The following is a 15,675-nucleotide window of genomic DNA, read 5'->3' as shown; positions in this document are numbered from 1 at the left end:
TCCATCCATCCATCCATCCATCCATCCATCCATCCATCCATCCATCCATCCGTATTACTCTCTTTCCACACACTTTTCCCCTTCTTTTTCTGTATCTTCCTCTTCCACTGACTGCTTTGGGCTCACAACTATGTGCATCATTCCATTCATCCATCCTTCTCTCCTCCTCACAGGATGTTGCGATCGCTGGTTTGTGGTCGGCTGGGTCCAGTTTGGATGTGGAAAGCGCTGCTATTCTTTGTGGCCATTGCTTTTGCCACCCAGCTGCTGGGAATCATCTTCAACAAGAGGTATGGTTTTGCTTTTTCAATTTGAACTGCATTGGATTTTTACATTTTTGTGTCAGGTTTAGTTTTCTTTCTCTCTATAATGAGGAAATTATGTTGGCAGTTCATGGACAACTGTGGGCTGCCCGTGTTCCTATAGAGTGGGTTTTTGTCACATGGTAACAGTGTCACAAATATGTGGTAGAGCTGGTACAACCATTGGATGTCCTTTTTTCGTCCATCTGTGAAGAAAAGTGAAGTTGTACAGACCGAAAGTGAAACAGAGATCGCTGGTTTGTGGTCATAAACAGCTCTCTCTACGTTTCATACTAACTCAGCATAAACGAGTGTGTAATGTCTTTGTACTTGTCTCATTCCTGGTCAACTATTATCGCGCTAGTACTTGTTGACTTGTCAACCAGTTGGCATTAACTGACATACAGCATTATCCATGTCGAGCAACATGCAGTTGGTATTGTGGAGGACTACAGCATGGGAGTACATTTGCAGTGGTTGAAAACCCCCTCGCTGTAAGCTCTACATAGGCAAATACATGCTCAACAGTATTGCATATAGCAATATATATACTATAATACAGTAATAGTAAAATAACAGCCACACCGCTAGATGCTGCTCTGGGTTCATTACATGCAAAGCGAGATATTTCAAGCCTTTATTTGTTATAATTTTGATGATTATGGCTTACAGCTTATGAAAACTTCAAATTCAAAAGCTCAGCAAATTTGAATATTTTGAAAAAGTTCAATATCGTAGGTTCAAAGTGTCACGCTCTCATCAGCTAATTAATCCAAAACACCTGCAAAGAGCCTTTAAATGGTCTCTCAGTCTGGTTCATGGGGAAGACTACTGACCTGACAGTTGTGCAGAAAACCATCACTACAGCCTCCATAAGGAGGGAACACCTCAAAAGGTAATTGCAAAAGAGGTTGGATGTTCTCAAAGTGCTGCATCAAAGCACATTAATAGAAAGTTCTGTGGAAGAAAACGGTGCACAACCTGGCTAAAGAATAAAAGAACTGCTCTGTTAATCTGTGGCACAAAGTCCAGTTTCTGGTGGGAGCAAATTTTGCATCTCATTTGGAAACCGAGGTCCTAGAGTCTGGAGGAAGAATGGAGAGCAGTGTCGGTCAAGTTAGTTGAAAAAGTAATTAGTTACTAATTACTGATTACTTTTCCAAGAAAGCAATCCTGTTACTTTACTGATTACTTATTTTCAAAAGTAATTAGTTACTTAGTTACATTTTAAAACCATGATAAACAACCTGAATATGTAATAGAGCAACAGACCTTTCAGCCCAGTTCTACTTTTTCTGCATAATCCATCATATAAAATGTAATCAAATGAAAAACTTGTTTTGTTAGTTTTAATCTTTTAACTTTATGCATCAAGCACAAATTAAATAATATGCGACATTCTCTGACTGGAAGAATGTTTAACATTTAAATCTGTTTTCTGCATGTTCCAGCACATAAAATAAAATAATGTTTTGTGTTTTCACTCTTTCAAATAGATGCGAGTAAAACACAGCAGAAAATAAATAAAATCAAAGACTCAGCAGCTCTTAAATCTATTGTCACCTGTTTAGCAGGAGTGGGGCGGGTGGAGGTTTGTCCACAGTGGTCCTGTCAGTGGGAGGATCCGGGGGTTTCTCTGTGAATGTCACATTCCCGTGGCAGCGTGCTCGCTGCTCGCTCAGAGTTGAAGTTTAATGTTTCGGTGTAGAAAGAAGTTTTCTTTCCGCGCAGAGTGTGCAGCAAACGCTGATGTTTTTGTCACTTTTTACAGAATCAAACTCAAAGTAATGTGATTACTTTCACGCTTTAAACGCTGCATGGTTGTACTCTCTCCATTGTTGATCTGCAAACATCTGTTGCTGCCACGGACGTCGCACGGGCTTACGTCATTGTCATGAGACACTCTCAGAAACAAAATCATGACGGTTTAGTAAAACCTTGTTCAATGACCATGGGATAATTGTGCTTGATTGGCCAGCAAACTCACGTGACCTGAACGGGCTTTGCCAAGAGAAAGATGAGACACATGAGACCCAACAATGCAGAAGAGCCGAAGGCTGCTATTGAAGCATCCTGGTCTTCTATAACACGTCACTGCTGACGTGCCACGCTGCACTGAGGCAGTAATTCATGCAAAAGGGGCCCAAGACAAGTACTGAGTACATATGTATGGTTATACTATCCAGGGTTTTCATAAGTGTAAGCCATGATCATCATAATTATAACAAGTAAAGTCTTGAAATATCTCGCTCTGCATGTAATGAGTCTACATTAGTTTCACCTTTTAAGTAGAATTACTGAAATAAGTTTTTTGCACTATATTCTAATATTTCGAGTTTCACATGTACATGGTGAGACCCAGGGAAAAAAAAGTATTTTGATTTTGATTTTTTTCAGATAAATCAAGTGTTGGGATGGTAAAAAAAACATATTACAAAAACAAAATTATTTTTAACTAATTTTATTTAAATTTTACAACATGTGCACTACAGTGCACAAGGGGAGTTCATTGATCACGAATGTGAAACTAACAACATTCAAGAGCTATTTAAGAAAATTTAATGCTCCACTTAATTTTTTGTAAGCAGGATATTAAAACTTATTTATATAACAATATCATAAAAATGTAGATCAGGGATCAACTTAGAAGTCACTGACACTTCATTAGCTGTAAGCCATTGGTTCAGGAACAAGTGATTGCACTGGGCTTTCTATTTCACAAAAGTCAATTCATTTATGATATCTGAGGAAGTACTGTGATTTTTTTATTTGGAGACACAAAGCAACATTTGGCACTTCCCACATCTCACATATGTTTTACTGTGGCACCCAACTACTCTATAACTGAAATGCCTTGGACTGTTAACCATCTCAGGCAAGTGGAGTGAACCATATTTTGCTGCACTCTCATCTGGTTGGGGCTTCCTTTTCTTGATTTTTGGAGAGAACTCTTCATTACTGGTATTATTCAGGTCTTGTTCACATGTTTGTCCCATGTTTCTCAGCCAAGAGGAGCTTGAACTCCAGATACTGGGAGTTCTTTTCGCACATTGAGATCATTGACAACTTTCAGCAAAGACGTGATCGTGTAGAAACAATCAGGTGTCACGGATTCAGCTATAATTGCGACTCTTATTTTTTACTTTAGTGGAAAACATTTCTGCATTTTACCCATATTTTATTTTTAACTCAAAATCAAAAATTCCAGATTCTCCTACATGTTGGTTTTGGACCAGATAGGACGGCAGATTTCAGGTGGCCCTGTGTTTTTCTCTATTACATCTGCCACTGCATCTCGATAATCTTTGTGTGGCTCCTCCTGGGTTCTCACCCTCTCCTATCTGGCTCACATGACTCATCTTCTGAAAAATCTATGTTTGAATCTCTCTAAGAATTCTCTCTGCCTTTTGTCAAAGAGTTGTCTACTAGGAAAAAGTGAAATAAATATAAGTACAAAGTCCCGACGTGCACTAGAGTACACATTAATAAATTAGTCATGTTCTCTGTGAAACTAAATAAGCTTAATTCTTAAAAAACCCTCAAATTATTTACTAGATGTTTATTTTTGAAAATTAATCATAATCTGATTTTAAAAAACATTTTAGATGTAAATATCAAGTTTACCTTTCTTTCTTCCATAAAATATGCTTGTGGGCATGCCAGCCATTTTGAAAAGGTGGGGAAAAGACAATTGGCAAGGCCACACCCCCACACATGTGATATCATTTTAAAGGTACTGTTGTCCTCTCTAAGAAACATCAGGACTTAGAAGAGTGGCAAGTAGAGTATGAGAGCTACAAGCAAAAACTAAATGTGTACTACAGTGTGCAAAAATGAATTACTGGGTCTCAGGAGGATAACAAGCCTCCACACTGCGCCCCCTGGTGGATACACAAGATATTACCACCGGTTTTCCTAAATGCTGCTTTTGGGACGTTACCACCCATGGTTGCATCGTCCAGGTGAGGGTATCATTACAGCCACCCATCAGCTGGCAATTGGTCAGAAATCCGTCACGCGCCCACCCACGGTCCTGTCAGGGATGAGACAGCCGTTTTTAAAGTGGCTGTATCTGTAAGCCTAGTCTTCAAAGTAGAGATACTGTCTGTCTCCTGAACCCTGGTTCCACAGAACAGGGCGCTGACTGTTGTGAAATCCTGTTGTCCTTGCTGTCCCACTATTACCCAACTATTAAGCCACAGCTGCAGGACAAATGCTACCCAGTCACATGCTTCTCATTCAGTTTGCTATTAATGATGAAGAAATGATTGCTGCTGCTTTTTGGAGTATTTGTGCCTGTATGAGATGAAATCCCCGTGCTACCACAGTATAGCTTTGAACATTTTGGCTGTGATGTGTCTGTGTTTATGTAACATCTGCTTAGAAGGAAACCATCCAGACAGGAATAAAACTCAGTTATAAAATCAGTTCACAGCAACTAATAAATTCAAAGCTCATACGTTTATACTTCTTTAAGACATTTTATCTTTGCATGAAGTAAGGAGTTAGGTTCAAAGTGTACTCAGCAACTGAACTGTTTCTGTTTGTTGTCCTTTCTTTTACATTTCCTGTGAACAGCCACATCAGTTCTATCGGTTGAGACAGTGTGATGCTGCTAAGCTGTTTGCTTTAAACATGATTTCTGGTGTGGGGTGAAAACCTACTGATTTTGTAGTACAAGTAAGACCAAGAATTGATTTGCATTGATTGTAGAAATGTCAACACTATCATATGGTGAGTAGATTTGAGTTGTGGTAAAATCCCAGAGATGTTCTGAACAATAATTATTTACAGTTTGCTCCTCTCTTCCCACTCGTCCAACAGCAGTGCCCAACCAGCTGCTCACTCCATCTTTTCATCCCCTGATGCCCAGGGGCCGTCTCTGGGCTCCTGTCAGCCCCACACTCACATCATGTTCCTCAAGACACACAAGACAGCAAGCAGCACAGTGCTCAACATGCTGTACCGCTTTGGAGAGGAACGCAACCTTCGCTTTGCCCTTCCACTGGGCTACCAGCTGGGGTACCCACTACCCTTCAATGCTCACAGAGTCAAAGGTTATCGAGGTCCCCGAGCCACGGAGTTTCACATCATGGGCAATCACATGAGGTTTAATAAGCCAGAGGTAAGTCGTTCACACGAAGAGAATGGTGGGTAAAATAGAAGGCTGACAGCAATGACTGAAAATGGTAATCATACAGCCATCTGTATAATCCTCCACTGTTCAAATTTCCAACATGGCTGGACATTTTAAAGAGACTCATTTTATAGTTTATATATAGAAAATGAAAGTGTACAAACTCATATACAGACGTGACATCAGTAGCCTCAGCCATATAATAAAAATCGGCAGAAGATAATCAACAACAACTAATGAACAAAATACACACAAATAATACACAGAGGTCGTTTTGTGGGCTAAAGTGATGTTCATTTAGAATTTGCTCAAATTGGACTAAAAACACTACAGACACTAAACTCCATGCTTAGTCTGACTTAACCTACCCGCCTGTATGACTGTAGGAGGACTGCCAGCCCATCCAAACCTTCAGACTCTTAGGAAACTGAACCCTTCAACCAGCACTAGAAGGTCCCAGTGGGATTGGTTAGCCTAACTCTGCCGGGCCGTGCATTAGCACTGTTTGTCATTCTGGCTAATCACCAGACTGCTAGTGTAAATACCTGTAAATACCCGTGTCAGCAAGCCAAACCCTCTGTCCAGATTGAGCATGCTCAGCGGTAGAATGACATCAGAGGAGCTTCTGTTGGTTTCATAATTAAAACAATGGATAGTTGAACCGTTGCTGATGTCAGAGACAATACGTGATGCTACTGCAGTAGTATCGTTATTTGTAACTGTTTCAATTTTTGTCTTCCAGGTGGAGAAAGTGATGCCTGCAGACACATTCTACTTTTCTATCATCAGGGATCCTGTCGCGCTGGCGGAGTCCTCTTTTGCTTATTACAAAGAAGTAGCTCCTGCCTTTCGGAAGGCAAAAGGGCTGGGCGACTTTGTCGACGACCCAAATAAATACTATGACCCTCGTCTTCGCAACAACCACTATGCCCGCAACCTGCTGTGGTTTGATTTTGGCATGGACAATAATGCTAATTTCTCAGTGGAATTAGCTCAGCATGGTGAGGCCACGATCCGCCAGACATTCAGACTGATTCTTGTGTCCGAGTACTTTGACCAGTCTATGATCCTGCTGAGACATGCCCTCTGCTGGCCACTGGATGCTGTAGTCTCATTTAGCCTTAACGCTCGGCAGCAAAAGCCCAGCAGCAACAGCGTAATGAGCGGAAGCTGGGTCGGCAAAGCTGCCGTAGCGGCTGGCGTCGGTGCTAGAGCTGGACGCTCACAAGGCAAGATGTTGCCCAATCTGTCGCTAACGGATCATCAGCGGGAGAAGCTACGCCAGTGGAACGCCTTAGATTGGTACCTATACAAAGCCTTCAACCGCACGTTCTGGGAGGATATCGACAAGTTTGGTCGTGCCCAGATGGAGCGGGAAGTAGCTCTTCTCAGGATGCGGCGGGAAATCCTGGGCCGGGTTTGTCTGAAGGATGGTGGAAAGCCCGTAGAAGCGTACCGGATACGAGACAAAAATATCCGACCCTTTCAGAGCGGAGTAGTAAAGATTCTTGGATACGAGCTCCAGCCGGGTCTCGACAATGCTACCAGGACGGCCTGTCTGAGGATGATTAGGCCCGAGATCCAATACAAAGATTTGCTGGATAGTAAACAGTTCCCACGGGCTGTCCAACCCCAGCTGGGACAGCAGGGACAGCTAGCAGCTGGTGGTGCTTTTGTAAGACATGATTCATCTAGGACAGGAGAGAAAATGATGATGGGAGAAGCTGAGATGGAAAGAGAAAGAGACTGGGGTGGAAGCCGTATAATGAAGAGTAACCAGACTTTAAAAGGAGTGCGAGAAAAAGAAAGATTGAGATAGTTTAAGGTGAGTTACATGTTACCTTTGATTTGTGAGGGGAAACGGACCAGAGACGCCTGAGCCAAATTTAGTTTACATGTGAGAAGGAAACAAGCTTCTCTGCAGCACTTCCAGTTTTCTCTCTTTTCCTGAACACACTCTCTGGTTTGGTATGTTTTCATCTTTGGCAATTACTCCCAGTGACAGTCTATTTTATTATTGGAACTGCATTTTCTTATTGTGTTGATGCTTAAATTAAATGAAAGTTACAAGCTGTCCCAAGGTTACAGAGGAGGGGTACACCGCTCGGGTCTTGTGGCTGATGCGACACAGGCGGGAGTTTGTGAAAATAAAAACATGAAGACAGTCTCGCTGGACAGAGCACTGCAGAAAACCAAGACATTTTAGGTTTGTTGTTGCATTAACAGCTGTTATTGATTTCATCAGACAAATGATCGCTTCCTTGCTCAACTCTTTTTTTGTATTTTAACATACAGACTGTTTTTTACATAAGCTTGCCTTTAAACGCGGCTCAGAGACAGTAAATCTCATCTATAGGAGAAGTCCGCAGATAGCAGCTGTGGTGGTGCAGGTACATCTTCCAGATGAATTTTAAAAAATTCACTTTTAGGCAGGATTTTAAATGTTTTGATTTACATCAGGTTTGTGTAATGATTTTTTTTCCCAGTGAAATTAAGGTAGTGCTTCAAAATAAGTGCCTGTGGGCGTGTCTCCTGAAACACCACAGGCTTGTTTGTGCTGTCGAGTGGTGAGTCTGGACTCTAAAAGCTATTTCTGGATTATGAGTTTCAGTTTTCTGCCACAGTTTGTTTACATTTAGGAAAATACATCTTTTAGCTTTAGACTAAGATTGCTATATTGTTTCAGATCCACACTTTCAGCAACATTAACCATGTCTGCACCTGTCGGGCAGAAGGCTTATAGCTCGCTGTTGTTTCCAGTGACTCCCAGCAGTCCCAGTTTCATTTTGTCATTGAGCTGCTCTTCCATACTGAGGTCCAAAGCTACATTGGGCAAGTGCAGGGCCAGCATGCTTACCTTTCCCTCCTTTCTGAGGACGTACCTGTGGAAGGAAAGTAGAGTCACAGACCATATTAGGAGTTTTAGCAGGTAAAGTGCTGTTTCAGTTGTGTTCTTCACCAACTGCTGTCCGTACAATCTAACACAGGCTGAAAACAACGTTTCTTTGATTGCATAAGAAGTGTCACAGAGTGGGTTCACTGACAGTGTTGGCCCTGCCTTAGTGAGGGTCATCCCTGCATGCGAGGTAGCACAGGTGACAGACAGCGTCAGACGTGACTGCATGCATATACATGAAATATGCATGCGCCACTTTGTTTTTAAATGAACCTCCTTACAACAGGTTGTTTCCTAGATCGTACATGTTCGTTCATTGTTGAAAGTATTGAATTTATTGCCCAGTGTCAAACATTCGATCGTCTTGTTCTCCGTCCAGAGTCGGCCACCCTACACAGCGCACATCTGGTCCCCTCAGCAGTGGCCCGTAAGGGAGATTCAGGCATACTGTGTTTGAGTGGCTACCTCCTCTGATGAAAGGATATTATTCATCTTTTACAGTCAGTGTGTTTAAAGAGAGTCAATACTGAACAACGTCTTAAAATCAAAGGGACATAAGGTGTTTATTTCCCTTCACTCAGGAAACCAGTGATTTATTTTACTCTAAAACTCTGACTTTCTCTTCATTCATAAATAAGCCATCATTAACAGTGAAACTCTTGCTTCAGGAGTGTCATAGTCCTGTCTGGGGTCTCAACAACATTGTTTCAGTCGCGCTAATTAAAATGTGCTCGATGTCACATCCAGAAAGGTCTCTGGAGGTCAAGCCTACGCAGACGTTTGGAATGACAGAAGCTGCTTCTGTGTCACAGCAGCAGCGTGTGCACGGCTGCTTCTGTGTCACAGCAGCAGCGTGTGCACGGCTGCTTCTGTGTCACAGCAGCGTAACTGAAGTAAATGGTTTCCTTTCCCGTGGTTTTCCTGGTTTCCCAGTCACGTCGTGTTGACCTCACTGAAAGAGACCTTTCTGTCTTTTGCACCTGCCAGCTTTCGAAGAATATCGCTTCCTATTCTGCTCGTTCATGTTTTACACCAGTAACAGCTGAACATTCAAAAAATTACACAATATGGATTTTTTTTATCATAGAGTGCTACTACATGCTGTAACATAAGTGTCCCTTATATTTTGGTTATTAGATAACTGTGACTATTATATCCAGGTACATTTGTCACTCTCTGAAGGTTAGTGGTGATAAGTCATATTTACACACAGCATACACGTCGGTACTCAATCGCTGACAAATGCCAATCACTTCTTGCCAACATGGACTACAAACAGTTAATACACTGAAAACTCCATCATAATGTTTTTGTGCTTTTCGAGCGCCCTTCTATATGATACCACAGTCGTGTCATGTAATCAGCACAGTGTAATAAAGACATAAAAAGACTTTATTAATGCTGAGGAAATTTCTTTATTACACACTTCATTCCAATATAAATATGGAAGATGGCAAACAAGTTGAAAAATGTAAACAAGTAAAAATAAAATGAGGTGAAACATTTTCACATAAATAAATAAAGTTAAACCTGTTTCTTAAATTCAGGACAGTGACTGTGTTGTCACCTCTGTCTGCTCATACTTTTTATTGGTGTTTAAACACGTGTGTGTGTTTTATTCCTTTTAATTACACTCCATTAAAAACAGCTTCTGGTACTAGAAGGTACCAGAAAGTCAAACTTTGCTTCCCGATCTAGGATAAAGCTTTATTTGAATTTTTGCAAATACTGTAATGTGACTCATTTTGTAGCTCGTTTTCAGTATTAAAGTTCCATGTTGTACATAGTGGACAAGAGCGGTACAGGTCAGAGTAAGAAGCAGTGGTAGGTGGTGTGATTTACCTTCTGTCATGCCCACTTCGCCAACGATCTCTATTCAGCCACTCCCACAGCCCTGACAGGACATTTCACAGAGAACTCCTCATGTTGCTCCAGATGTTACTGAGCAGGCCGAGCAGCTGCAGTATATGTGGCTATGATCTTACTTGAAACTGTATTTTGTCGGAAATTTGTAGTAGATCACGCTCTTTGTGTGCATCTGTTGTGTTTGTTTTCTTGTACTAAATAATTAAAAAAATCTTTAACTCTCCTACGTCTTTTTGCCTCCTTGTTGGTAACATTTTACAGCAGCTGTGTGATGCGGTGGTTGTTCTGTGCTGCATTAAAATGTCCTGAGTGAAAAGATCAAAGAACTTTATGTGTAAATTGTTACATTTATAATCATGAAACAGAAAATGCAGTGAGTGCAAAGCAAACTGTAAGTTTACAGCTGCATCTGTGCAAATATCAGCCTCCATATTTGTGACTATTTTCACAATTGTTTCATCTTTAAATGTAAGAATTAAAACTTGTTATACAAGCTTGTCTACATCGTTAGATCATATTCTTCAAGTTGAACATATTGAACATCTTCATAGACTCCACATTTTATTCAATGAAAAATGTCTTTAAAAATCTTTTTACTGAGCTCACAGACCTACACAATCATTTCCCGTAGACTGCAGTGTTCATGCGACCCGAGGATGCCCTGCCAGCATTAGAAACACTGCAGATTTAAATGATGTAGAATTAGTAGATACATGAAACCATGTCATTTTATAACTATTCTCTGAAACAACCATATTTGATCGACAGGTTGGACTGCTCAGTTATCAGCTAAAGCTAGTGAGTTTAGTTAGCAGGCTGCTTTGTACATTATAGTTAGCACTCAGAAATATACTGAGGTATAAACTGTCTCGAATCAGATCATACAGCAGGCCAAGGAGTTCATAACACTCCTCCCGAGACATGTTTTGATATTTAGATTTTTTTAGATAATTTAATTTAATTTCAAAGAAACATTTTTTTGTAATATTCTGTTCCTAAAGGACCCTAGTTCCATCCCGGGTTTCGGCACCAAAAAAAAAAAAACGGGGCGGCAGCTGAGGTGAGGTTCTGTTTGGGTTTTATTTTATGTAATGTTAAGGTAATGAGTAACTTGAATCTCTGTTTTCTTTCAGCATTGGCAGTCCATTTGTGTCTTTGTTTCCTTCCTTTTTTGCCTTATTTATTTGAGAATAAATAAGGCAATATGAAGCTGAAAAATATTTTATTCAGAACTGTGGAAGTTGTCAGAGATGCAGGACAGACAGGGCAAACAAAAAGATTAAAGGACGTGGCAGCGTTTGAGGAGCCTGAGAACGGGCCAAATGATGACACCCACAGTCTATTATGGACAAGATGTATAAGCTCTGAAGTTATGAGGTTTGGTTTCTCAGACAGGAGATCGCCTGTGAAGGGAACCATCTTTCCTTGGCAGCCTTGTTGAGGACATTTGTTCTCATTTGTTACCTTAATGGACTTGCTAATATTTATTTCAAAGTGTTGCCTATTTTCTGTTTGATGTTGTCAGAGAATCACGTGGTTGTGGGCCACGTTGTTTGATACTGTTGTGCCTAAAACCTTCACAGCCCTACATTTAACAGTTCTTATTTTGGATGAGGTGCATCACCTCCTTTTAGCTTTCACCTTCCCTCTCTGATGTCTGGCCTTCCTCCACTTCATCGTTTGACTGATTCCTTTTCGACAGCTCTTCCTTTCTGCCTCATTCTGCCCTCTACTTCCTGAAGTATAGACACTGTTCCAATCGGTTATGAGGTAGTAAGTTCTGCCGACTTAAAAGAACACAGAATAAAAGTTTTGTTTTGGAAAGCCTGTAATTACTACACATTTCTGAAATCTAGATCTAAGTTAAGACGCTCAAATTAAAGAAGAAACAGTTTGAGTTTAAGCAATAGAATCTACAAAAAAACAGAAGTATCACTTAATCTCTCATGGCCATAAAATATGGAAGCTGATGTGTTCTGTTTGCCCAGCCCACACAAAAGCCAGGATGCCCCCTGACAGTACAGCAGGAGTCATATATATGGTGCATGATGTAGAAGTATCAGACTCGTGTCCCCAAAGGAGGACAAAAGTTAATTGCTGGGTCTTAGGAGGATATCACCAACTGACACAGTTATAATGAAGTGGACGTGATTGGGAATGAAAGAGGCTGCCAACAAACCTCCAAAACTGTGGCTGTAATATTACCTTAAGAACAGTGTGCAGAGAGCTTCATGGACTTCAGCTTCATGCTCCCAGTGATGGGTACGACCCCTCCCTGTTCATGGATCAGACAGTTTGGTGTGAATGAACACCTGACAGAACACCTGAGGAATTAACTAGAGCAGAGATTGTGATTCAGGCGTCTGGTTCAACATCAGTGTCTGTCCTCACAAATGGTCAGACTGGTCAGATTTCCCATAAACACATACCTGCACCTTGTGGAAAGCAAGGTTCCCAGGTGAGCTGATTAAGAATGGGATCTCACTCAGGTTCATGTGTGTGTTTGCAGATGAGCAAATATTGTTGGCAATATCGTGTGGCAGCTGTCAGTTAGGGCTGCATGGGCTTAGAGTTAAGCTTTAGTAGGAAGTCACTGCAAGGTGACGTAAAATGATCTTATCATAAATGTTATTTATGTAAACTGCATCCTGGTACAGCATGGCTTCGTTTTTCTGGTTTTCGTCACTGGCTTTTGATTGCATTGGTCTGATTCGTCTTCTCTACATCGATTAATCGTCCTGTTGTTTTGTCGCTATTAGTGAAAGGAAGCAGGATGCACACATCGGTGGGCGCCTTCAGTAAGCTCCTGTTCAGGCGCGGTGAAATGCAGAGTTAGCCAACGCCACGATGGAGTCGCAATACAAGTTTTGTTTGTATTTTCCTGTCGCCCAAATATCGAGTTTATCAGACGCAGCAAACTACACAACGCTTCCTCAGCGAAAGAACGTCTACCTCGGGGAGACTCTCCAGTTTCTGCTGGTGTTGCGGTTTCGGGGCTTAACGGACAGGGACGATGGTGCTCTGTCTCGGAAGGACCTGGGGGGTTCTTTGTGCGCTCTGGCGAGCGTGTGCGCCGCGGAGAGCTGGAGGCAGACACCGGCTGAGCAGTGTGACCGCACGAGCAGCTGCAGTGAAGACAGCGAGGATGTAGAGTGTAGGACCGCAGAACAGAGCGGAAGAAGACGGGGGGACAAGCAGACCTTCACACAGTGTCACCAACTCCTCAGTCATAAGTGCTCACCCAGTAGTGCAGCGATGCACAGCGAGACAGAACAAGCCAAGGTAAAATAAGCCAGTACTGAAGAAGAGGAAGTCCATAGACTTACACACATCTGATGTTTCTGCAGAACTGTCATCACTCATTGTCGCATGTTACCTACAACGAGACAGGAAAAAAATAGGTTTTTAAGTAACCTACACATATGTCCTAATTTAAAAAACAAAACAAAACAGGGTGGTTTAGATTGTCTGTACTCGAGTAGAAGTGCAGATACTACTAGTAAAAACGCTCCAGTAAAAGTTACAGTACTGATTCTACTTATTTACTTGATTAAAAAAAAGTAAAGGCTCTAAATGTGCTCGAAGTAAGGAAGTAAAGGAGGATGCTGAACCCTGTGCTATGTGAACATAATGATAGAATAACAGAGGGGAACACAAACTTTAGTCTATTTTTGATTCTAATTATACTCAGCTTGAGTCTGAAGAAAAAGGAAAATCAAATCTATTTGCTGTTGCCTCCATTGTGGAGGGGACTTTGCCTGTAAACAGGAAGTGTGCACAGTCGGAGGTTAAAGTGGGTTCAGCAGGTGGGGAACCTAAAACTGGTTGTCACGGCTCAGTGTGGGGAACTGAATCAAACTCGCACTCATCTCTCCTGAGAGCTCCAGTAGGTGTTCTTACTGTGCAGGCTGTGATCAGCTGACCTGCTGCTCTCTGTGGATGGACACACCTGGATTCAACCAGATGTGAGCAGATGTTTCATCCTCCACAGTTTATACTGTCTTTATACTAGATGCTATAAAACCAGTATCAAGGTGGAGTTCATCAAATTCATGTGACTCTCTGCTACGTGTGATTTAAGCTAACTGTGGCCATGAACCCACAGCCACTGTGCACGAGGCACACACTGTGCTTTACTTTAAGTCCTCACAGTGCAGCAAACTAACCTGCAGAGGGTTTTCATGCCTTAGTTTGATTTGCAACATGTTTCAAAATTTAAAAAAAGTCACATGTCCAAACAAAGTATCTCGTTTTAAAAAATCCCACGAGCATCCTTACCTTTAAATGTAAGCTCGCTTCTTCTGACTTTGACACACTTCAGCTCTTTTATGCATCATCCTCTGCTGACGGTTACACAACAGGACTGCCATGCACGTGTTTAGACTTAAATCAGTTTGATGTTTGGAGGCTCGCAGTAACAAATAATAACTCCTCTTGAATGCAAAGTAATGAGTCTGTTTTTGAAAATGTGAGGAGTGAAAATAAAAGGTTACTTTTAGAAAAACAAACTAGGTAAGTACAAAAACACTCTCAGCACTCTCCTGTCTAGTCCCTGTTGTTACAACCCGTCTGCGGGCCAGGAGATGGCATGGATGAGGCACTTGCTCCCCACCAACACCCACACAGCCACAGGAAACAATCACTGGTCATTACATGGCATTTATTTACAGTAATGAGGCAAAAACAACAGAACAGGAGTGTCAACACTTCAGGGTGAGCCGAGGCCAAAATAGTAAATAAAACAAAGCTAAGGTCTGATGGATGCCAACATACACGACCTCACAGAGGAAAGGAACCAAAGTAAAGACAGAGTCTGACCTCCTGTCCAACACCAGGAGAAAATGATGTGTTCAAAGTAACGGCAGCTCACCCACTCCACTTCCTCAGCTGTTAGGAGAAGCGTGTGAAGCGCTCCAGGCTTTATGTATAAGGCTGCAACCAGGCATTCAGGAGCCGTACATCCATGCACCAGTGGCAGCAGGGCACCTGCACAGTTGAATTACCATAACATGCAGAGTTAAAAGAGTTGCTACAACAAACTGTTCAGGAAAACACACAAACACATACAACAAATGATTGTAAAACTATTCTTTAAATTTTAATTTATCAGCTGTTGTAAATGTCTATACATAAATATCTGCAAACAGAAAACTGAAACGCATACATTATTTTCCACCACAATTAAAGCTAAACTAGCATTAAGCGAGTTTTGTTTTGTTTTTTCCAGAATTACCTGTGATGGCAGCTGTTAGATATCGTACTGTTGTGACTGATTGTTTAACTCAGTCCATATTATTTTATTTATTTAAACAAAAATTGTCTTATGTTGATCTCCTGCAGTCTGCTTGGGTGTTGGAAGACCAGCTTATCTTCTGTCTCACTGTCTCTTTGGACAAGCTGCCAGTCAGTACACGTAAAGCCAAGGTTGGACACACCTGTATGCATGTACACGTAGTGTGTGTGTGTGTGTGTGT

At 41.5% G+C, this 15,675-nt stretch overlaps 2 protein-coding genes across 3 annotated transcripts in view; both read left to right on the top strand.

Moving 5' to 3' along the window:
* The window catches only part of gal3st4 (galactose-3-O-sulfotransferase 4), a 38,265-nt gene extending 27,846 nt beyond the window's left edge, over positions 1-10,419 (top strand). For both annotated transcript variants that reach the window (XM_005754158.1, XM_005754157.1), the window contains 3 exons: positions 174-290; positions 5,127-5,427; positions 6,182-10,419. In XM_005754158.1, the coding sequence (XP_005754215.1) occupies positions 174-290; positions 5,127-5,427; positions 6,182-7,258 (1,495 nt within the window). In that variant the 3' untranslated portion in view covers positions 7,259-10,419. The remainder of the gene's footprint in view (positions 1-173; positions 291-5,126; positions 5,428-6,181) is intronic.
* A 2,494-nt stretch (positions 10,420-12,913) lies between these two features.
* The window catches only part of trappc14 (trafficking protein particle complex subunit 14), an 11,925-nt gene continuing 9,163 nt past the window's right edge, over positions 12,914-15,675 (top strand). The window contains exons 1-2 of the mRNA XM_005754166.1: positions 12,914-13,483; positions 15,542-15,638. Of these exons, the coding sequence (XP_005754223.1) occupies positions 13,049-13,483; positions 15,542-15,638 (532 nt within the window). The 5' untranslated portion in view covers positions 12,914-13,048. The remainder of the gene's footprint in view (positions 13,484-15,541; positions 15,639-15,675) is intronic.

This window comes from Pundamilia nyererei, unplaced genomic scaffold (assembly GCF_000239375.1).
Source record: "Pundamilia nyererei isolate P.nyererei 1_Seehausen unplaced genomic scaffold, PunNye1.0 scaffold00514, whole genome shotgun sequence".
In the NCBI taxonomy this organism is placed as follows: domain Eukaryota; kingdom Metazoa; phylum Chordata; class Actinopteri; order Cichliformes; family Cichlidae; genus Pundamilia; species Pundamilia nyererei.
Note: the sequence above shows the minus strand (reverse complement) of the source record. Positions and strands in the feature narration are given on the sequence as shown.